Here is a 24,989-nt window from a genome sequence, read left to right as displayed (position 1 = left end):
AACTCATATTTATCATCATCACCTGCATTGATCTCTTTCATAATTCAAAAATAAAAAAATTAAATTTTGACCACCAGGTTCTCATATGAATCAATGAACTGAAGATGCCCAAACTGATTATGCACTGGTTGTATGCATTAAAAGGTGTTAAATTGACACAATCGCCAGACCATGAGAACTCCAAGTCATCCATCTTAAAAACCAATGGTGCATAGACTGATACTGGCTGACAGAGATGTTGTTTTGATATGAGCCAGTGTGCGACGTAGAGTCCAGATTTCATCAATCAACATCAAACTGACAAGGCAATGATAGAGGGCAGTTATGCTCTAAAATGGCCAGAGATTTAAGACTGACTAGCACATCAAAGACTCAAAGGGTAAAATGGTTGTAATAGGAAGTCTTGTCTTCTCTAATGTGTTGGAACATTAAAGGTTCATCTATAATGGACATTATAATAGAGAGATGTCTCCCATCAGGCCAGGCCTGGCAGCTGACCCAGTAATATGTTAATTTCTGGAGAGGGGGTGATATATTCCTGCTATTAAATATAGAGCTTCAATCTGAATGGCCATTTCATGATTTCAATATTTCAGAGCGCTATGGCGGAAATAGCCAGCTGGTTGTAATGTAGATATGCATGAAGGGATTGCTCTTTGATACCAATTGATCTATATTTGCACATTCCACTGCCTTTCTGTGGTTTAGGAAGTAGAGATACTGGTGGCACCAGAGGGCAATCGTTTGGCCAGACGGGAAATTATAAAAAAAAACAAAATTATGATCCTGGGCCACCATCTTTAGCATCCTCAGGTCATTAAATGTCATTACCAGGTGGGAGAACATGTTAAACCTCTACACATGTAAATGGTCCCCTCAAATAACCTGGAGGAAGTCTATCTGTGAGGTCAGGTTGGTATACTGCAGCTAGCCCATCCTCCATAATCAAATTTCATTTCACTGGGATATTCAAGACCTGTTCATCTCAATGTTTCCCTCTCCTCTCAACCACATGTGCTTCATGGCTAATTTATTTTATTCCCCCTCCATCCATAGGTCCATCTGAGGCCTTTGGAATTTTTATGGATAGGAGGTTCCTCGTTTCTATGCCCCACTCCCCTCCTCCTCAGCTGGTGGAAACCGACTGGGTCAGACCACTTGACTTGATCAGTCATATAAAAAAAGATCCAACACTAAAGCCTTGCAGGGTGTGGAATGTGGGGTAGGAACTCAGGCTAAAAATTTTCCTCTTAGAGAATATGTCTGACATTTAATGGGACCAACCACAGTTCATTTTGTCTTTGAGAATATACCGTATCTAGTTTACTTGCTACTAAGTGCCTCAACCAAAACTCTAAGATATGAACATGGCAAACAGTAACAAATCCAGTGATTAGGTCCTCCACAAAAGCACTCATTGTATCATGTCTGTATCTTGAAAAAAATGACTTTCGAAGTGGTGTACCCCGAATCCCAAAAGTTGCGTAAAGGCAGCCAATCAGATTGGAACTGGTGATTACGGTAGGTAAGGTAAGGGTAAACTTCTAGAGCGGTGAATGGGAGACCACAGCAAATATTATTTTTGGATTTTGCATTTGCTCCAAAAAAAAAAAAAAAAAAACAAACAAAAAAAAAAAAACACTGTTATGCTTTTTTATTGTGGTAACTAGGTTTTTTTTAAACCTGTGACCTTATTCATAGTAGCGCAAAGTTCAAATCTTTCATTTTTGACAATAATGACAACAAAGCTGTGAGGGATAGACATACAGTCTCTTCAATGAGATACTGTTGTTTAATGTGTTTTGGATCGTTCCACTGAAAAAAATAAAGTTCAGAACTTTCCCAAAAAGTTCAGTAGAAAAAAAACCTCCAGAAAACACGAGTTGTGGAAAATTACTGTAGATGTGATCTAAGCCGGTCTGAAGCTGAAACAAGCTGTCACATCTCTCCACCAGTAATAATACAGGAAAATTAGAAGAAGACAATGTACTGCGTTCCTGGGAGACTGTATGTCTCACAAGTCAAGTTAGAGAAAGATATGGCACATGGGTCAATTGAACATTAAACATAAGCGTGGGTGGTAAACTGGTGATACTCTTTATTCATGGAGGAGTGGCAGGTATCATGGCCCTTTTAGCAACATCTGTGTGTATCAGTGTGAATCAGGTCACAGGTGTGATATCCAGATGGTGTCTTCCTCTGCTGTGTGTGTGTGTGTCAATGGAAAATGTCGTCATTGTGCTTTACAGTACAAGAGTAGGATCGTGTTGCTGAACCTCCACCCACAGACGCCCTACATGACTCATTGTGCCCCATTCAAGCACCACCTCACCTCTGGGATTGTATCCCACAATTCCTGGTCCTAGGGCAATCATAGGAGCAGTCGGAGTCATTCACTGCATTCTCCCCTGAATCCCATATGCCTGTAACATCCTCAGCTCTATTTGTTGCTACAGTAGAAGAGATAATCTGTTGTGCTAACATGATATAGCAGCTTTAAGCTTTTTGAAGTAACACAATCCATGCTGAGAGATTCTGAAAGCAACCCATCTACAAAAACAGACTTCTTTGCTACTGAATTCTTACAAAAGCACATCCAGGGCTGTACAATTTCTGAGCTGAGCTAGCAACGAAAGGTATTTCTACTAAACTGGAAATATCCCATTCACAGATAAAAATTTAACAGGTAAATTATTTTTTGCTATGACGTTACTATGGAAAGCAATGAATGAGAAAGTGGAAATTTAATTCTTGGTGGTATACATTGAGCCGCATTCCAACTTCAACAGTCCTAGTACAGAGCCGTGGGGGTCTCCAGTGATGAATAATATAATCCGAAGTCCGCTCTGCTCAAAAGAATGTCTGAAGTAGACATGAGGTTAGACTTGAGTAATGTAAAACACCTCTGAGTCGCTGACTGCACTACGGGAGAGTGCAGAGGAACCGGTAGGAGCGAATTAAAACTTTCAGCTGTGCGGAGAATGTCTTTGTACTGCTCAACTTCCCTGAGCGGATATTCAATACAATTACTTGCCACTCGTCACATCTCAGGCATGCCATCGGAAGCCCATGATGAATGCAGGTGGAGTCTTACTGGATAAAATCTCCTTAGCAATGGAAATGGGAGCTCCAGTTATCTGCGGATGCTGCATTGCTTATATTATATCATATCTAGCAATGCAGAGAAACCCTTCTCCAAATCCTACATCTTTTCCTCTTTTCATCAAATAATCTGCTCTAGGATGAGAGAGGTTAATCAGGAGAGTGTATTTTAGAATCCTATTCCCTGTAAAACCTCAGTGGAGCAGCTGCTAAAACATTTCTGAAATGTCCTGAAAACATTTCTGGATGTTAACATTTTGAAAAGATGGATTCATGGATCCATTTCTACTGTATATTAGGATGTGCAAAAAATCCCTTAACTTTTAAATCATATGTTGGTATGTCCACTGAATACCAGACTGTTGTGTCTTCTCATCTCTGTGAACTTTAAGAGACAAATCAGCAACACAGACAGCCCTGCTAAGAAAGAGGCCCATTCTCCACCGACAGGCCGGTGCCCCATTTGGAACCGTTCCGTCCTTTTAAATGGCAGGAAAGGTGATTCTAAAGTCTGCTAGTTTTAAAAAAGTAACTTCAGAGGCAAGAGATGGGATAATGTCTGCAATCTCCATACAATGTAAAGTTTTCAAAACAACAACTCAGTCTGGCAAGACTGGTGCAAAACAAAACTAGATCGTTCCCATTATATTCAAAGGTAATTCAATGTGCATTTATACACTCACTGAGCACTTTATCAGGAACAAATGGTCCTAATCTATTTATGGTCCTAATAACATGCCTGACATGCTCAACGTGTTGTGCATTCTGAGATGCTATTCTGCTCACTACAATTGTACAGAGTGTTTAGCTGAGTTACCGTAGCCTTTCTGTCAACTCGAACCAGTCTGAACATTCTCCGCTGACCTCTCCCATCAATAAGGCATTTCCGTCCACAGAACTGCCGCTCACTGGATGATTTTTGTTTTTGGAACCATTTGGAGTAAACTCTAGAGACTGTTGTGCGTGATAATCACAGACCAGCAGTTACAGAAATTCTCAAACCAGCCCGTCTGGCACCAACAATCATGCCACATTTGAAATCAATGAGATCAAATTTTTTTCTCATTCTGATGGTTGATGTGAACATTAACTCAAGGTCCTGACCCGTATATGCATGAAGTGATGCACTGCACTGCTGCCACACGATTGGCTGATTAGATAACTGCATGAAAAAGTAGGTATACCTAAGAAATGTTCCTAATAAAGTGCTCAGTGAGTGTATATTTAAATAACTTCTGCTCCATCAAAAACATTTTGTGATGGCATAAAGCTGTGAAATGAAATCACTGAGTGTGTTATGTTCTCAAAACTCATATGACTCGTAAACAAAGACTGTGATGCGCTGTATTATTTTTTTATTGGCAGGCTATTTTGTGGTATAGTTTTTCATTTCATCATTTGGCTCTAAAGCCAGTGGAAACACAGGCCAGTTCTGAGAGAGGATTGCAGATCCCCGGCCAAACAACAGCCTAGCATTGGCTCTGTGAGAACCATCACAATTTAGGTGGGAAAGGGGTAGGAGAGAGTTTAAAAGAATATTTCTTTCTTCTCTATCTCTTGCTTTTTCTCTCCCATTACTCTCCCAGTCTGCCACTACCTTTCCTTTTTTTCCTCCAGCTCTTTCTCCTCTTTTGATGAATGTCAGTTAGAGTGACCACTAGTGCGTGCTGTGTCCAGACACCTCATTGATCCATGTCTGCATCATTCTCAGACACAGACACACACACACACACACACACACACACACACACACACACCAAATCAGTGGTCGTCAATAGACTGTGAGGCTCTGAGCAAGTTGCTGCTCAGAGGAGGTGAGAGGCTCAAGGACACGGCCGCTGGGCCTCCAGACGCCAGCCAGGCCTGAATGATCTCCCACCCGGCTGAGGTGATAATCCACAAACACACACACACTGGAGCTCTGCCTATATCTGTCTCACTCAGACACTTCACCATGGGTGATTTAGACAGTCAAACCCCAATAAATACTGTCAACATCCATACAGTGGATTGTCTTAAAATGGAAAATTATTTTCATTCTGATTTTCATGGATGGTGAGGAAAAGAAGGAACAGGACGCCTTTTTTTAACCTCAGAATAAAAATTATTGCTGTGTTTGACACCCACCACATTATTTGAAGCTTTTTTGGCCTGTTTACCACTTTTATTGATAGGTACAGTACAAAGAGAGAACAGGAAATAATGGGGAGATAAGAGCAGAAAAGGATTAAGAAATTATGCAAACTGGACTCAAACTTGTCCACATGAAAGTCAGCTCAATGTTTCATTTGAAATTTTAATGAAAAATAACAACAACAACAACAACAACAACATAATAAAACTAAACAAAAACCCTAAAACAAAACACAAAACAAAGAACAAAAACAAATAAAAAATAAAAAGCCTAGAAAACAAAAACAAGCCCAAAACAAAAAGAAAACAAAAAACACAGAACAAAACCAAACAAAAACAAGCCCAAAAAAAAATGAAATGAACACAAAAAACACATAACAAAACCAAAACCAAACAAAAACTAAACAAAACCCCTAAAAAAAAACACAAAAAGAAAAAAAAGAAAAAAGCCTAGAAAAAAAATCCAAAAAAAATCCAAAAAAAAAAAAAAAGCCCAAAACAAACCAAAATAAAACAAAAAACACTGAACAAAATCCAAACAAAAACCAAACAAAAAAGTAAAAAACAAAAGAAAACCGGAAAAAAAGATAAACTGGATTTCGTCATGTCATTTCCACATGCCATATCAAAGTATTTCTATCAGACAATCTCTCCATGACTACGCATTAAAGCACAGAGATTAACTCAAATCTTTGCTGCATGGTACACCCCACAGCTGTAATTTCATGTATGCAAGAATAATCCAAATTCAGCTCCGCAGAGCAAGTGTATGACAGTGAGCAAAATTATGTACATTAGCCCAGGGCCTGGCTGATAAGATCTCAGCATCAAAGAGGACAATTCTGAAAGACCACAATGCGATTACACAGTAATGACCTAAATATGCACACAAATAGCCACAGACACAAAAAATCTCAGCATATGCATGTTCTTCACTTAAATAACAAGATTAGAATATTTCAGCCAAAGCTTCCGCTTTGGAAACGCATGTGTAACATTATCACTCTGATCTTTAATCTCAAAATGTGCAGAAAAAAGATCCAAAGCAGCTGAAGGCAATGAGGGATCACAGCACAATATTTTCTCAGTCTACTGAAATCAGACAACACAGAGCAGCTCAACGAGCCCCCATTAGGGTAATTGATCGGTTTCAATCATTGATCAAGTGACTAAAATTGTACCTCTATCCTTTAGAGTTGTCTGTGTCTGGCCAATGCAAATTAAAAGGCACATTCAGTCTAGATTAATTTCCTCAGTGAGTGAAGATGTTTTAAACGATTTAGAAGATTTTTAGAAATATTTTTCAGCTCTGTAGCTTCATACAATGGCAAGTGAATGGAACTTTGAAGGTCCAAAAAGCACACATGCACAACAAATGCGAATCGCCAAAAACAGAAGTAGAATGTGAAAGTGGAGATTTTTAGTAAAACAGGACTTAAATATTGATCTGTTTCTCACCCACATCTATCATACCACTTCTGAAAACATGGATTTAACCACTGGAGTCGTATGGATTACTTTTATGCTGCCTTTATGTGCTATTTGGACCTCCAAAGTTCTGGCACCAATTCACTTGCATTGAAAGTACCTAGAGCAGAAATATTCTTTTTGTACATTTCAAACAAAGCCTTGATGATTCTGTGATTGCTCAGATTTATGTGGAATGCCAAAACAATAAATTAAATGTGATTTTCCTGTATTTACTATATAAAATCAGAAATGAAATTATTGCAAAGTGTGAAAAACAGAAATTCAATAACTAAAATGTGCTTGGTAAAACGTGGTGGTAAGGCTTGCAGTCGTCTCTAAAAACACGTTTGACATTGTGTTGCAACAGTATTAACAACACTGACTGACCTGTTCAACCGGCTTTTCAGATATAAATGCGGTTTGTGTCATTTACACATTATCTGATAAAAAACATTTGGAAAAATATAGTAGTATGTTCTTTCACCAACAGATTTTCCAGCAGGCTTTTTTAATCACTCAGAATATTGTGAATAACATTTCCTCATAACAAGCTATGAGAACTTACACCTAATTAACAATCATCACGTTCTTAAATTTTCTATATGTGTTGGCTCAGGCTCAGAAATTAACCAGAGCTCAGAGCAAACATGCCACAAAAAGCCACAAAACTATCCCAGATATTTTTGTGAATTTATGTTAATTACATTAAGTAAAATTATAATTTTGTAAACAGTTAAAAAAATCCTTAATGGGAAAGGTAATTTCTGACACTGATGGCTGTAAGATGAGATAGATGATAGCTCGAGACTCATGCACAGGGCAGGCAAACCAGCAGTAGGACAGAAAATATGTCCACATACATTAGAGAAACAGGCAGTCTCGGCAGGGAATACTTGGCCGGCGGCTCTCAAGATGATGTAAAGGGCCAGCAATCCCAGACTGCCAGAGGAAAAGAGCCATGGGAGGAACACACACACACACACACACACAGGTAGAGGTACCTGATACAAACACACACACTTAGGAAGGGACAGCGCGTGAGTTTGGTGCTATTAAGTGCTGCACTACATTAATTCCCATTTCCAGGTGTTCGGGGAGCCGTTTGTGAATTATGTAGGCATTATCAGCGGCATGAATTAATGCAGGGGCGAGGCAGTGGGGGGTGCTCCGTAAGACACTCTTTAATGGCACCTTAATTTTTCAGCTCGGCATGTTGTTGACATACATAATGCACTGCTGTTATTGTGTTTCAGCTGCTTCTGAGACACTGCTTCTTTGAAAAGAAATGAGAGGAGAAGAGAACAGGGAAAAGAGCCAATAAGGAGAAGATAACTGAAACCAAAAGAAGACAAAATGAGTCTAGGAGAGGAGGTTAGACAAGACAACAAGAGAAGGAGCCAAAAGAAAGGGAAAATGAAATGATGACAAGACACAGTGTTCTAGGGTGAGTAGTGGGGTGTGCAGTATGACTGAGGAACTATATCATTGGTGAAGTGTGTATGAGCGAATGCGGGAGTGTGTTTTGGGGTAATTCCCCCCCCATTTGAACATAGATGCTAATCGGTTGCTGTGCAGCCTGTGGAACGGGCAGTAGTTCACACAAACATCCTATTGTGAGTCAAACATACATACACGTGCGTGCGTACATGCCCTTCAACACACTCTAATAACACCAGTTATACAGAAGAAAATGCATATGCAATATCACACAAGAGTGCTAATATACAGAACAACAGGATGATTGTGAGCGTGATATTGCTTTTTAACAGTTTAACAAACAAGTAAATCTTCAATGTCCAATGAAAAACACGAATCTCCACTTTTGGCAATTTTTAGTTTTTACCATAGACGGAATGTGCTGAATGACCACTACCTACTGTTTGAATAATGTATCGAAATGACCAATGAAATATGTTTAATCAGGCTATCTATATAACAAGTATCTCCATTGGCCTTGAGAAGTGTCCATCATTTTGAAGTGCGTCAACTATAGCGTCTGCTCATCTATAACATCACCACCAAGGTAAAGTATCACCTCTTGTTCTTTGAAAACAGTGTTAAAATATGTAAAACTATGAAAGGAGTCCAAAAGCATAGATTTGTGTAAATAACAATTTGTGTAAGTGGGTTAGGAGATTGCCTACATTGCGCTGGCTCTGTGATTTCACTCACAGTTAAAGCCATTCATGCATGCACAATGTCAGGTGGCTTTAAAAAGTAGACTATACCAGCCATATACAGTTGCCAGATTTCTATCTTTGCGAAACCACGAGTGAAAGCTAATTCTGACAGGCAATTACCCGAAAAACCTGAAAATGCATCTCAAAACCGAAATGTCCACTCAACTACCGGACTAGAAACCCTAGTCATAAAACTGATTTTGATCTAAAATAGTAAGTGAAAGCTAAGATTTTATCCAAAAATAAATTCTCTAGCAATCAATAACTTACCAACTGAGTTCTGAGAACATGAACAGTTAGACTCAAGTCTGTAACTGAACATGCCCCACGTTGATCGGCATGTAAGATTCAATCTTACAGTAATACTACTTTCATGGCCATTGAAAATAATATCAAAAATAGATTCAAAAATGGTTTATGAGCAATGCAGCTTTTTAGGAGCGACAGATTTCTAGGGACTGATATGATTTGATAAAATACACAGTCAAATTCTCTTTGGTATACAAACAAGACTTTATTAACTAATCTACAACATACAACTAAACTAACACACAGACAAACATAAACACGGGTTGATAAGTGAGCTTTGACAGAAGATGAATTGGAAATAATCTTTAACAGAAAAATGAACTTTATGGAGTCTATAGACCATGCCTTGAGAACCAACATTACTTAATTTAATATGCCTCGATTTGCAATCGGGTATGAAATTATTTATAAAACACCTGCACTTTCAGCGAAAGTTTGGAGGTTTGTACTTGCAAAAGTTACGTTGCTTTGGTTCCTTGGCTGGCTCCGTAGAAAGTCTTTGTCTGTTGCGTTGATTGATGGGTTATGTAATGACCAGGCCGAGCCCTGTAAGCGAGGGCTCCCGCAAGGGAGACCCGAGACTCCCCGTCACGTTTGTGCAAGAAGAATGAAGAACAGAGAACGTTCATCCTAGGCGGGGAGGTTTTGTTGAGTTGAGGTTGGCCGCACCCCAAAGGTGTCTTGAGCCAATCAGAAATGTCTTTTGCTAGGTCACATGGTCATTTCTGTCTTCCCCTCAAGCTAATCAATTTACGACCTATTGTTCTAATGTTTGTGAGTTTCCCCCTCAAAAAGTGAACATTTCAATCATGAATTTCATAAGAGAACTATAACTGCAAATAACCCAAAAATATTTCACACCATCTCTCTGGAATTTAAAAGACAATAAATTACATACCAAACACTTGAACTTTCTTATTAAATTACAGTTATAATTCAGTTATAATGCATGATAAAACTTCCTAATATTTAGTTTGTTAGTTTTAAACATGGATAAAACATTACACATTATGAGAAACATAATTGTCTGTGTTATCATCTGCATAGGATGCATCTGTCCATTTTTTAAGTATAATCCTACACATGGCTGTGTAATTTGATAGTAGTAAAATAAGCAAGTCCAAAGTCCATGTCAAATGTTCATGAATTAAGCTTCATGTGAGCTGGTGAGCCAAAAACAGGCCTCATGATTAATATAATAATTTTAAGTTTAGAGAGTTGGTTATATTGAAGACAATATAACTAATCAATGGCGGTTATAGAACAGTCCCTCAACTTGTCAGTCATGTGATAAGTTGGGGGTTTATCTGATTATCATCAAAGACTGAGGAGTTTCACTTTGCTTCCCCCACAGTTAAGATTTGCCAGATGCGACAAACTCAGTCTTGTTGGCACCAGTCCGAATTTCTTTATAGCTCAGAGGAATGCCAGTGTAGATTCTGGATTTAAGTCATTCTGCATGGAATTGTTCAGTTTCTCTTAGTTTTCTTCTGCATCGATGCATTATATTTTGTAAGATAGTTTATGAAAAAAAGAGTTTTTCCATGCTCTTGAAAAATGAATTTTTCGGAGATACTGTCATCAGACAGCAGCGAAATAATATTACATAAAAAATAATTTACAGACAAAAATGTGCTTAGTTTGTGCATTTTTTCTCTGCAAGTGAAAATAGTTTCAAAAGAAGCCAAAGCATCAACTCTCTGCACTGCTTTCTTACTCTGGTTTTGAACCAGTGGCATTTCGTTCTTAAATGAATCAGTGTTTCTGAATCAATCTTTTCAGTGAACGAATTGTTGACCATTGTTTCAGTGGTGAGTGACTCTGTTTTTATTCAATCAGTCAAGTCAATGACTGAACGACTCATTCTCACAACATAAAAGATGCTCATTTGTCAACACCTAAAGCCATAAATATGCAATTTCCAGAATTGGTCACTGAACAAATCAGGGAAAGAAATCACAATGACCAATGAATTCAAATCCCCACCAATACTTGGAAAGCTGTGAAAAATGAGAAGCAGGGTGATACAAATAGTGAAGCGTCCCAGTGCTGTTGGTCTATATAAGAAAGAAGAAAAAAGAAAGAATGAAAGAAAAGAAAAAAGACAGAAAGAGAACAAAAGAAAGAAAAAATAAAGAAAAAGAGAAAAAAGAAGTCAGAAACCTTCATTTCCATTGAAATACCATAGTTACTACTGCACATTTATAGTTATTACTGTAAAATCGAATAAATTAATATGGGATTTCCTTCAAACAGTGTAAGAATCTTTCAGAGTCTTTTTTGACCCATGAATTGCTTTTTTGATACTGATGGAGGCTAATACCAATTATTATTGTATAATAACTGTAGTAACTGGGTGTTTCTTCAACTCTGGGCACTTTCATGTGCCAGGGAATGATTTTTATTCAAATGAATAGATTTCCTCTTTTTTTTCTCTCTCTCTCTCTCTCTCTCTCTCTCTCTCTCTCTCTCTCTATCTCTTTTTGTGCTCTTTTCAAATGCCTTTCATGTACAGATTTTACTGTTTTAGACTGTTCCCCAACTTTCAGTAATAAACTATAAAACTCCATTATAAAAATATAAAATTTCAAACTATGATATTCTAAACAATTTGTGAAAAAAAAAAAAAAAATCTATATTTTTACTGTGTGAATTTTTTTTCTATTACTTAATTAATTTTCACAAATTATGACTGCCTTACAGTTGTGGCATAAAACAATTCTGCCCCTAATAAAGCTTTTCTTTACTTTGTACACTAACCAAATCAACAAAAGTGTCAGCATGTTTGAGATGAAACCTAAGATGTGATGCCTGAATAAATGTGATGCCAAACAAGCTGTGATTGTCAAATTTATTTATTTTTTAATCAAAAGACAGCTATGTTTTAATAATTAGCAACAAAAAGAGTTTGAAAGACTTTTATTTATAGTTGGTGTGATATCTACAGTCTCTTCCTCATGTCCACTGAGGAGATGTCTTCTTCTTAAGGAATCAATATAGTATATGAATGATTTGGTTAGTTCTATCAGAAAGACTCGCAGACTTGAGTGAAATTTAAGATGACATTTATTTGATGAATATTAAACAGAAATGTAATGTCTCTCTTTGGCGTAAACCCCGTCTGGCGGTCCGAAGACGTTGTACTTCGAACCGTCATATCCTGCCGGAGATAGGAGGCAGGGGCGAGTAGCCTACCCCCGTCCAGGACGGGACTCAACTGGTGGTGGTGGGGTGGCGGAGATTGCCATGTTAGCACACTGAAACAGCAATGTGATAGATTGTGAGCAGACTTATAAAGCATTGGCTTACATGTGATTGGCTAGGAGTTACCTAGCTAATTGTGCAATGATATAAAGCTGCTAGTCTTCCCGCTAGAACTACGCTGCGCTTACATTTCCAGCTGGACAGGCTTTTGAATAAGCACAGCCTCAATAAGAAGTGATACTATCTGTGATTGCACTGATACTGTATGTGTTTGCCTTTAGCTTGTCCACAACTCCTCTGCTGTGGGTTTATTGGGAGCAATGTTGTATTTCTAAACAGTGAACAACGACACTTGTTTTACAAGACCTACTGTATTCTTCTCATAAACTTATTCACACAAACACACATGCACACACTCTGGGGAATCTTCAGAGTGTTCCAATTAGCCCTTCCGACCTATCAATTAACAACAATTAACACTTGCAATTCTAATTAGCCAGTAATAAACACAAACAAACAAAGGTTCTATCATGGGAGAATGCAGGAGCATCTAAGATGCTCGGTCTCTCTCAAAAGCAGAAAAAATGAAAAGTCCCAGAACTGGAGCGTTCCACATCATTACCACAGGCAGTACAGAACACACGCAGAGCGAGCAGTTTCCCAGTCTCAGTACGTCAATGCAGGACAGTTTGTTTAGGTGCTTGACAAACACACAGCTCCTATTTCCCTGGCAAGGCAAATGCTCTCTCTCACAGACAGACAGACAGACACACACACGCACACACGGCCATGGGAAAAGAGTTACTAATTGACTACACCCATGAAACTCAAAGTTATTTTGGTATGGGAGATATAGTGATTGAATACCATGCACCATGGTAATACATTATATTTTTTGGCCATGTACCATGGTAATGCCATGTTTTTTTGGACTTGTGCCATGGCAATTCAATCTTTTTGGACATGCTCCATGGTAAAACCATGTTTTTGCACATGTACCGTTTGTAATACCATGTTTAATTTGGACATTAGTCAATGGAAATGTTTTTTGGACATATACCATGGTAATACTAATATTTTGGACATGTACCATGGTATTGCTATCTTTTTGGACATGAAGCATTGTAAAATCATGTTTAATTTGGATATTATACTGTGTAAATGTTTTTTGGACATGCACCATTGTAATATGATGTTTTCTGGACATGTACCATGGTAATACTAGTTTCTTTGGATATGTACCATGGTAATGCCATCTTTTTAGACATGAAGCATGGCAAATCCATGATTTTTCACAAGTACCATGGTAATACCATGTTAAATTTGGACAATATACTGTATAAATGTTTTTTGGACATGTACCATAGTAATACTAGTCTCTTTGGACATGTGCCATGGTAATGCCATCTTTTTAGACATGTAGCATGGTAATACCATGTTTAATTTGGACATTATACCATGTAAATATTTTTTTGGACATTGTACCATGGTAAAACCAGGTTTATTGGACATGTGCCATGATAATACCATCTTTTTAGACATGTAGCATGGCAAGACCATGTTTTTGCACATGGACCATGGAAATACCATGTTTAATTTGGACATCATACTGTGGAAAAGTTTTTTGGACATGTACCATGGTAAAACCAGTTTTTTTTTTACTTGTGCCATGGTAATGCCATCTTTTCAGACATGTAGCATGGTAATACCATGTTTTTGCACATGGACCATGGCAATACAATGATTAATTTAGATATAATACTGTAGAAATGTTTTTTTTTTTTTTTTTTTTTTTGGACATGTAACAATAATAATACCATGTTTTTTGGACATGTGCCATGATACTGCCATCTTTTTGGACAAGTAGCATGGTAAGACCATGGTTTTATTTGGACAAATGGCATCGTAATACCATGTTTTCTGGTAATGTACAGTACCATAAAAATACCATGTTTTTGCCCATGTACCATGGTAATACCATGTTTAATCAGGACATTATACCATGGCAATGTTTTTTTTAAATATATTTTATTTTATTTAAAACATATTCAACTCAATATATATGGGCATTGTTGGAACATAATAATACCCAAATAAAGAAATGAGGAATAACTAGTATTAGTACAAGTATTATATGTTCTACTAGTATAAGCACTACAAAGTCCGCTTTAAGAATCCCCCTCTTAAAAATCACAAACCTGATAACAGACATAGAAGAAAATGGCCCAGCTATTTTTAGACCACATTGATCTTCCTCACCTTTTAAGACTGCACCACACAAACAAGTCATGCTTAAAGGTGAAGTGTGTCATTTTCACAGCAACAACACTGGAATATCTGGGCATAAAGCAAAGTAAAGGAGAATAAAATACCAAAGTCTTTTTTTGGATGCCATGTTTGTTATTTATATAAGCAGGGAAATTATGTTGCTCTGGAGAAAGCTGCTTACTGACCGAGCCACATGTATATGGGAGTAAAGTGTACACCGCTTATACAGTGCATGTAAACCGGAACACTGCTTTCTCACAATAAGCCGTTTTCTGGTGTCCATGTAAACGTAGTACATAATGAGCCTAATTTTTATAAGGAGGTGTGTTTACGTGAAAATAAATTACAATGACTTAATTTAAATACTCAGAGGCAGTGCATTTTCAGTGCTGATTGCACCTGCTTAACCTAGATTATGTGCAGTTAGTGAATACCAGATGCAAAAGTGGTGCAACTGTTTAGTGAATTCGCCCCATGGTATGTTATCATACATACAGATCTTTGACATAATTCATTAACATAATATCTAGATGTCATCACTCCTCAAACTAATCTCTGGCCTTCACAGTTACCATCTTTTACCACCTTCACCATTACCACCTGAACAGGTCTAGGATCAGTGTCAGAGGTCAGTGAGTGCAGCTTTAATGCAGTGCCAGACGACATCCACACACCTGCAGTGCCAAAGCCCAGTTTCTCCTCCTGTCAGTCGCTTCCGTTTTACTGGATTCACAACTCAATAAATCACATTAAAAGCTTTCCTTTTCTTCTTCTCTTTCTTTTCTTATGATGTCGTAGAGTGTAAATATGTGTCAGTAGGAGGTATGTTTTAAAGCGCTTTTCAAAAGCAAGTAACTTCTGAAAAACATGACCGTGGGCATTGGAAAAGAAACATGCTGTAATCTATTTATTGAAAATACTTTCAAAAAGCACCATTTTGGTACACAGCAGTATTCCACAAGAGTTTTTATGAGGTGACATTTTTGAACAAGCTTTTTAAGTAATTCTTCCATAGTGGAGAACTGTACAAATGCTTTTAAAACACTCAATGAACACACAATGACCAAGTAAAGAATAATAGACCTCATATGAAAAAAAACAAAAAAAAAAAACATTTTACTTATATGGGTAATATGAGTTTGGAACACCAAGAGGGCAAGTAAAAAATGAGAGAATGATCATACTATCCCTTCAAAAAGGGCTTATCTGGAAGTTGGTATGTATATTGCATATATCATTAACATGAAATAATCACCAATGGCTGCTTAGGTGTCTTTTATGTGATGGTGCGTTTGTAAATGAAGGGATAGCGTGTGCCCTCCGTAAGTGATTAAGGAATTCTATGGCTGGCTTAACGGTCTCTATTTGTCATTCCATACTAATCTGTGACTGCTATGCTATTTTTCTAGGGGAGAGAGAGAACACACCTCCACACAGAGGACATCAAATGATGCTTCAAAATGTGATACACATTTTAATTTCACACCCCATCAGATTTTACTGTCTATCCTGGCAGACCATAAAGCGCAAGAGAGAAAGGGAGGGAGGGAGGGAGAACAACCGGGAAAAAAAATACGCTGAGCATTCATGGTCATCTAACAGAGGTTGTTCAGAAGAAATGTGTAAAGGTGGGCTTTTTTTTTTTTTTTTTGTGGCTAGAACAGAGTCTAAAACAAGTAACAATTTAATTACCAATCTCTGACGCCTTTGCAGGGGAGGTACATGATTTCCACATATTTTGACCAATGAATTTCCATGACTTTTCCAGTCATTTTTGATAACTCGGTAACAAAACAAAAGCATTTTGATTCAGACCAGTTTTTTAATAAGTCATTTTGACTGACCTGTGAACTGGTTAAACTTTCACTAAAAAGAATGACTCAAAAGAATTATTTGCTCAAGTAATCGAACATCACTAGGAAAATGTTGAAATTCCCTTTTATTTCTGGGTTTCCATCATCCTGGGAAACCTGGTGCATGGATCTTATATCTTGTCTCCTCATAATTGTAATTGCAAAAGGTGTTTGGGAGAATAGAGTTGAGTGGCTGTCGTGACACCCAGAGGCGGCGATAATTCTGTTTCATCATCATATAGCATGAGGGTAAAAGCGGGTCTGTACAGGTTTCTAGTTTTATGGACTTAAGTTTAATGGTGTGGAATGGACTCTGTAAGCAGCAGCTATCTACTATCTTTAAATGTGAGTGAGTTCACTAGTTAACCAGTTAAGAGCTACAGGCAGTGACAAAGCACAATGTGTGGAGAGCCAATTAGAGCAACAGAACATCGCACTTACATTACTTCTTTCTCAGACATGCATCATTTCAAAGTTTCTGGTGAATATGAAGGAAAGAGAGCTTGCACTTCATTTGAGAGTTTGTAAGTGTTGTCTTTCCCTCTCAATTGACAATAAAGTGTTCACAGAATGGCCAAAAGTTGGAGTCAAGATCCTCCAAAACCCAGACTCATACCAAATCTCTTAAGAACAAGATCAAGACCAATACCAGAGCCAAAGACCAAGAAATGTCATAAAATAAATTAAAAATAAATAAATAAATAAATAAATAGACAAGCTGTCCATTTTAATGAAAAAAAAAAAAAAAAACAGAAAAATACAATTTATTGCACCATTAATTTCTAAAATTAAGTCACTTTGTACAGTGGTTAAGTAGTCTTTAAGAGCCATTGAATTCTCTGCAATGGTGAAGACCTTTAGTACATTGGAAAACGACTAGTCTTGTCTGAGATTCTAAGCTGAGTCCCAGATCAAGACAATGACTTTACGTTTTGAGACCAAGTCCTACACACTAGACCCCCAACCAAATGCCACGTTTATGTGGTTTTGACCACAATATCATGACTACCACTGCATCGGAATTTGCGTACTGTCAGGGTATTTACTGTTTTTGGTAAAGGATGCACTTCTCAGCTGGTAAAACAGTACGTTCTTTAGGTATCCAGGTGAGTATACTGAATAGATTCCGGACATGCTTCATGACCTAATAAAAACAACCGCACAAATAATGTACACTGGTTTTGTCTTTTTTATAATTTTTGTATTTTAATAATTTGTATTATTATTTTTTTGGGGATTTTCTCCCCTTTTCTCCCCAATTTGGCATCCTCAATTCCCAATGCGCTAAGTCCTCGTGGTGGCATAGTGACTCGCCTCAATCCGGGTGGTGGAGGACGAATCTCAGTTGCCTCCATGTCTAAGAGAGTCAATCCGCACATCTTATCACGTGGCTTGTTGTGTGCGCGTTACTGCGGAGACCTAGCACGTGTGGAGGCTCACGTTATTCTCCACGGCATCCACGCACGACTCACCACGCGCCCCACCGAGAGCGAGAACCACATTATAGCGACCATGAGGAGGTTAACCCAACGTGACTCTGCCCACCCTAGCATCCAGGCCAATTGGCTGCTTAGGAAGCCTGGCTGGAGTCACTCAGCACGCAATAATTTTTTCAGATGTATTTTATTACTTTAATTCTTATTTCTTGTTCTTAATTGGTTTTAAAATGTATTTTATCTTGTATTTTCTTTATCATTTTTTATGTAAAGCACTATGAATTGCCATTGTGCATGAAATGTACTATATAAGTAAACTTGCCTTGCCTTGTCTAAACAAGTACCATTTAAGCACAAGGAACAACTTTCTTGGTATAAATATCACTAACAGTTGAACTGAGCCATCTGACTCGTGGTTCACCGACATTCTTTTACATCCAGCATTTTGAACATGACATCTCCTAAGCTCCTGAGGGATTGTGGAATTGTAAAGTGTCCAGTTGATCCGCACTTCAGAATCTCACGGGAAATAGTAGGTCTTCCGGGTATTTCTCGCTTACTGTGTTTTATGAATACTGGGGATTCGAACATACTACTCCATTGGCATACTGTTTTTTGCATACTACTGTATATAGTGGGAAAGTATAGATATTAGGACACAGGTATATAATAGGGAAGTATAGATATGTGGTCAGCATACAATTCTGATCCAGATTATGTTCAATGAGTATAAAGAGGATTTGCAATTAGTCTTTGATCTCACTTACGGTAGTTACCAAAGTACATCTATCAAAGTTTTCTCACAAACTGTAGCATGTGTGATTTTGCAAAGGATGTACAGTTTATCCAGTTCGCCTAAACTATAGTAGTCTGTTCTTGCATGTAAGTGGTTCAACTTATTATTATTTAAATAAAAAACTGTGAAAATGCTTTGAATTTCACGCTCTCTTCCTAATGTAAAATAGGCTGCAAATAGAGTGTGAATTCTGGACTCCTGGCCTGAGGAAATGGCCTCCAATCTGTCAAGTCTGTCTCTTCAGAAAGAAAGAAAGAGTGAGAGAGACGACTGATGGGGTGGATCAAAAATTGTGCTCTTCGAGACAGACTCTTTGGCAACTCAGTGGTCAGTTGGCCGTAAAAAGATCTGGGCAGGACTGAACGACCATTCAGCCAGCTTCCTGTGCTTGTCCTTGAGTGACCGAATGATTACCCCACACACTTTTGTTTTGATTTCAACACCTCAACACTGTTTAATTCAGAATTTTCTGGAAATTAAGTTCTCAAAATGGACTTACCTTAATGTTTTCACTGATTACAACCAACATTTTGGGTCTTTGGTCTATCTTTGGGTAAATCTTTATCTTTTGAGTTAAAAAGTAACTATGGTTATGGTTGATTTGGTTCACATCCGAGATCACATATCAATTTCTGTCCAAGAAAAGACAAAGAAGAAATCATGCAGACTGACCTGATGGAGTCCTGACACCTCTCCCCTCTGAAGAGGCTGAGCGATTGAGGGAGTGAAGACCTGTGCATTGTCTACCGGTCGGCCCTTCATGTAGTGTTTCCCAGCCTCGTAAATATCCACCTCAATCATCTTCCCTTTGAACTCAGGCTTCTTAGGCACCAGCACCTACAGAGGTATGATGGAAAACATGAATTTAAAAGATTATATGGAATGCAGGAGCCTCTACGGTGTTCAGAAACAAATCTAATCTGCTGGTCACAAAAATGACGTGTTTATTGAAATTGTGGAGCTCAATGTCACAAATTGACTTTTTGTTTTGCCTTTGTATAATAAATATGAATTGCTTCCCATTAAACTTCAGGTCAGAGATCTATGACCATCTCAAATTCATTCAAATTTCATTGTGCATTAAAAAATGTGTAATTAATAATTACAATCTAAATCAAACCACAAGGCAGAGGAAAATAAAACCCTACATAAATCTAGAATTCAAACATGCCTATATAATATAAATTAACCAACTGTGCTGCTTGCACTTTGACACCACATTATGTGCTTGACTTGTTTGACACGTCCTGTGTCTGAATCCTGAGGCTCAAACCAAACAGCATCGATCTTCTCGTGTTCAGCATAACACTGGAGCTCAAATCAATAGCACTTGACAGATCTGAGAGTTGTACCATTGGCCAAGCGCCTTTAACAGTACCAACTCCACACATACAGCAATTCCAAACATGGCTTGTAAACGATAAACTGTGCATAAAAAATTCCCATCACTTCACGATCTGTTGTTCATTTCTATAAAAGCTGTTCAACGAGCTTGCTTTGAGCTTTTAAGTCTCATATACCATCTTGAACAGTGTTATTAGGTGCAGCTTTTATCGGTTTTCTAAAGTGGTAAAAAAATGAAAACAAACAAGCATTTTGTTTTATCGTACATGTTGTCGTGTTCCCAAGACCAGGTCGTTGTATCTCCTCTATCCCCAGTGCATCTGGGACATTTCCATTGAGGCCTAGAGGGATTCTTAGGGCTTCAGATCTGCATTGGGTCTGAAAAGACATGAATCAGTCCAGGCATGGGGACTGAATTGGATTAAAAAGCTGTGTGGTTGGATCTATAGGGGTTTACATTGAAATTGCCTTCATTACGTTGAGCAGCAGATAACTTCAGAGCGTAAAAACCACCTTCCCCAGACATGAAAGGCTTGCCGGAGAGCTTAAAGCGTATTATGATTCATCAAAACTCAGACATATCAGAGGATCTGTTGAATACGTTTTCAATTAGGCTGGGGAAATAAATGTGTTTTCCTTTTCCTCCATCTACGCCACGGCCAGCGTGTGCTGTGAATTTTAATTCTTTAATATGAGTGAGGTTTTTTCTCCCCATTTACTTTTTCATTCAATTACACAAACCCTGAAGGTCCAACACTAACATTTTAAAGCGCAGATAAAGCGGTAGCATGTCTTTTGTCTCCCCTCTATTTAGATGAGACCTCACACACAATGAAAACCTATTCAGAGTGGTCCATGTTCTGCTAAAAATTGCAAATCATATCTCCATAGCAGTTCTCAATGTAAAACAAATGGAATTTTAGAGGCTGTGGCAGAGGACAAGGCTGCATTTTCTTTGAACCTCTTGAGTTTTCCAGAAGCTACTGTTGCTGTAGGTTCCTGTAGCTCAACTGGTACAGCATGGCGCTAGCAACGGCAATACCATGGTTTCGACTCGCAGGGAACAAACAAACTGATAAAATGTATATCTTGCATGCACTGTAGTCCTTTTGGATAAAAGCATCTGCCATATGAGTTTCTTTGCAACAGTACATCTCTGGCAGTGCTCTACTGTAGAGTGAGAGTATGGCCTTGAAGAACAGGTGAAGAGTAGGGTTTCTCCATGTCTGGTGAGGACCAGGAAGTCAGTATTGAGGTGTTGAGTGTAATGAGGCTGAATAGCCATAAGACTCTCCACTTTTGGTAGGGGGTAATTTAATCAGCACACCTGCTGGTTCACACAAATGGCCAACACATAGTGGGAAGTAAACACAATGCAGACTGCAGCAAAGGCTGCTAAGATGGGGAAAGTGTTAAGAGTAAATAAAAAAAATTGCCACAAAGTGTGGCTTGGCGTAGTTTTTAAAGATCTGGGGTGATAACCTAAAGGAAATGGCTTTGAATCAGGGGGTCAGGGATTGACTGGTTAGCATATCCAAGTTATTCCCGGCTGGTAGATACTGGAACTACACCATTCGGTGCCAAAAAACATGTTATGATGAACAAAATAATTGTTGTGATGAAATAAATGTTTTTCCAAGCAACATATAAATCACAAGCATTTAATTATATTTTAGTATATGCTTTACCAGTGAAAGATTGCTTTTTTTGGAGGGTTTTTAAAAGCGTGAAATTTACTTTTTATTTTTCCATATATATTGCTGTTGATGATTAAACAGTGACTCGAGACTTCATGTTAATTCTGTGGTTCTTCTCCAGTTATTGCACTGTCTGCGCCCTATTATGTATTCCATTCTCTGTCAAGAAATATCAATATAAAATAATTTGGTAGTTTAAATGGACCATTTGCAATACATTATATTAATAGAAATATGGAACATTTGTGTCTTACATCCTTGTTCAATGTCAGACATATTTTTATGACAATGACATAATATACGCATGGACAATGTAGTGTCGGTCAGGACTAATTAAATGTAGGCTGCGTTAAATTATAAAGAATGTATTATAATCATACTGAGTATTTTATTCATATATTTAATCATTGATCAACTGAGGTACAAATCATGGCTGGTATTAAATGTGACCAATAGCTCTTTGATATCATCTGCTGGTTGAATTCCCAAACTCCAGATGCAAGAACTGAGTTTAGTTAGCGCAATGACCCATTTATCATGAAAATAGCAAATTGTGATTTGCACTATTTCGTTAACATACAATACACCCACAGTTTATGCGCTTATGCCCACAGATGGCGCAAGCACTCCCATTAACACCCACTTGCGTGTTGCACTGGCACAAAAATTGTGCTTAGAATTAGTACTCTCACAAACACTGGAAAAGATGTATCGCACCATAGTTGCGCGTAGCTCTGCACCTAGTGCCGTCAAGACAATAGAGCCCTTAGTCTCTGGAAATTGGTGTCAGTGTGAACTTCCCTTCAATGTACTGTAAACTGCTTTAGATAAAAGGGTCAAGTCAAGACTACCTACATAGCTCAGTGCGAAAATGTGAGGTTTGTTTGTATTCAAATGCTTTTGAACATGGGTAGTACCTTTGATAAGATGTATCCAATGCACGCTTAGTGGCTGTTGTACTAGGTACATAGTACCATGTTACTGCAGTTGTGTTCATGCACATGTTTTTGTGCCCATGTTTCAAAGTTAAAAAACATGCTATAAAGAAGAAAACTGCAAGCTGACAGAAGCCCTTGACAAGTTTGAGCAGCTCTGTCTTCAATTTTGTCTTTGACACCAGCACTGGAAACTCAAAGGTAGGCCGGGCTTAAGCTCCAAACAACCTGAGCTGAGCTCTTAATCGTTGCCATGTATATGGCAGGCCGCTGAGCAAAGCTGGGCTCTCTTTGATGGATGGTCAGTCACGTCTCAAAGACTCTGGAGAGCGTATCGGCTTTGAGTCCCCAGATCAAGAGTAAAAGAGGGCGAACAAAAGGAGGAAAAGAAAACAGAGGGCTTGCATCCCAAATAAGACCTCCCATCCTTTAATGTGCAGCCTCATCCTCAATCAATGGTGCTAGAGATGGCTTTCTGTTGGGTATTATAATGGGAAGATCAATTGTGGCTGGCTGGACTGGTAACCCCCATGACCCATGAGGAGCTGAGAGCCATGGCATTGCACTTGTCCATGCTCAAGACTGATTGAAAGCTAAATCTGAGATGTGGAAAGTCAGACAAAACTATTTAATGATAACATCTATCTCATTTCAGACCATAAACTAGGTTTGAAAGAGAATGGATTTAAAAATGTACATGACTTAATATTAATTGGAACTTGAGGTCGACCAATGTTAGATTTTGTCAAAACCGATAATAAAGATGTTGGAAGAAAGCAGATAACCGATTTACTGGCCGATATTATTTTAAATCAATATTTTGAATGTAATTCAACAGACGCTGTGGTCATACTTCTTCAACGGCAGCCATGTAAAAAAATAAATTAAATTAAATAAATATCGCCAAACAATGGTAGTTGTTTTTTAATGACACTTTCCTTAAATGAACATTTTCCTCAACAATGAAAATTTACTTGTTTGGTTTTCTTTCCCAAATGTTCACACAGCTCTTTTTCATGAAATGAAGGTGAATTGGGCAGATTCTTCCGAGGCCCAAAAAATAAATTAAAAAATAATAATAATATTATAAAAGTGGTCAAATACAACAACTGCTTCATATTCTAAGTCTACAGATGCCATAACTTAATTTAGCTAAAAATTCAGTCTTGTGTGTTTGGTACATTTTTGGGTGCACTAAGCCTTAAAACTAAACTTCTATCTTTCAATAGCGTCAAGGTAGCTAAGATGGAATTCTGGTGGTTCCATTGTTAGAAACGAGAAGTCTTTGAAAAGGATTTTCAAAAGGGAATCTGGTGGAACAGCAACAGCTACTAAGCCAGGTCTGGGCAGAGAGAAAGTCCAGCTGAGAACGTTAATCATCCCAGAGAACTGAGAGTGCACTGAAAGCTCTGGGCCATAAAGGCAAATGTTTCAGCAGTTTATGCTGTTGTTGTATTGGAGTCTTGGTGAGTTGCTATTTTGTGCTTTACATAAGTCCTTATGAGGTGAAGGGAGAACTGACTAAAAGCAGAAAAACAATTCAAAATGATTGTTCTGTTAATATTCATATTGCGGATTTTATGGATGTACTGACATTTTTTAACAACTTTGTTCTGTTCACAATTGTACTGTATACATTATTGGTGCACTGACAAGGCTAACAATTCCTTCAATGGCCTTGTCCTGATGTTTTGTTCAAAATAATAATGTAGACTATATTGTAGAATCCTTAAAAGACCAAAAACCATTTCAAAGTACCTCGTAAATTCTCTTACAGAAAAATATGTTTGTTATAATCAAACTCTTAAGTTTCCTTGAACAAGCGTCCAATACAAGAGTGATACTTTTATCTGAGCTTCTATTCTGGAGAAAAACCTTCAAACGTTTTAAAAAGGCAAAGTTCAGAAAGGACTGATGATCGCCAACACAAGTTGATGTTTAAAAGTAAGTTTTTACATGCCTGCTTTGAAGATGTATGCAGCCAGGACTTACTTTATTTATAATTTATGCAGTGTAGCTAAAGGTTGTTATGTTAGTTCTGGTCCTCGAATATGATTGGATGAGAGGCATTCCAAGAGTGCTGATAAAGGAGTCATATCAGCACTGGGATATGCAGTGGGCCAACCATCTGTGTACCTCAGAAGAAATCGAGATTCATCAGACCAGGCTATGTTTTTCCAGTCTTTAACTGTCCAGTTTTAGTGAGCCTGTGCCCACTGCAGCCTCAGCTTTCTGTTCTTGGCAGACAGAAGTGGAACCTGA

At 38.0% G+C, this 24,989-nt stretch overlaps 1 protein-coding gene across 1 annotated transcript in view; it reads right to left on the bottom strand.

Moving 5' to 3' along the window:
- LOC127454388 (threonylcarbamoyladenosine tRNA methylthiotransferase-like) overlaps positions 1 to 24,989 on the bottom strand; it is a 594,560-nt gene that overhangs the window by 1,621 nt on the left and 567,950 nt on the right. Inside the window, exon 14 of the mRNA XM_051721568.1 lies at positions 19,424 to 19,588. Within this exon, the coding sequence (XP_051577528.1) occupies positions 19,424 to 19,588 (165 nt within the window). The remainder of the gene's footprint in view (positions 1 to 19,423; positions 19,589 to 24,989) is intronic.

The sequence above is a fragment of the Myxocyprinus asiaticus genome, chromosome 16 (genome assembly GCF_019703515.2).
Source record: "Myxocyprinus asiaticus isolate MX2 ecotype Aquarium Trade chromosome 16, UBuf_Myxa_2, whole genome shotgun sequence".
Lineage (NCBI taxonomy): Eukaryota > Metazoa > Chordata > Actinopteri > Cypriniformes > Catostomidae > Myxocyprinus > Myxocyprinus asiaticus.
The sequence above is the reverse complement of the archived record's forward strand: the minus strand, read 5'-3'. Positions and strand labels throughout refer to the sequence as shown.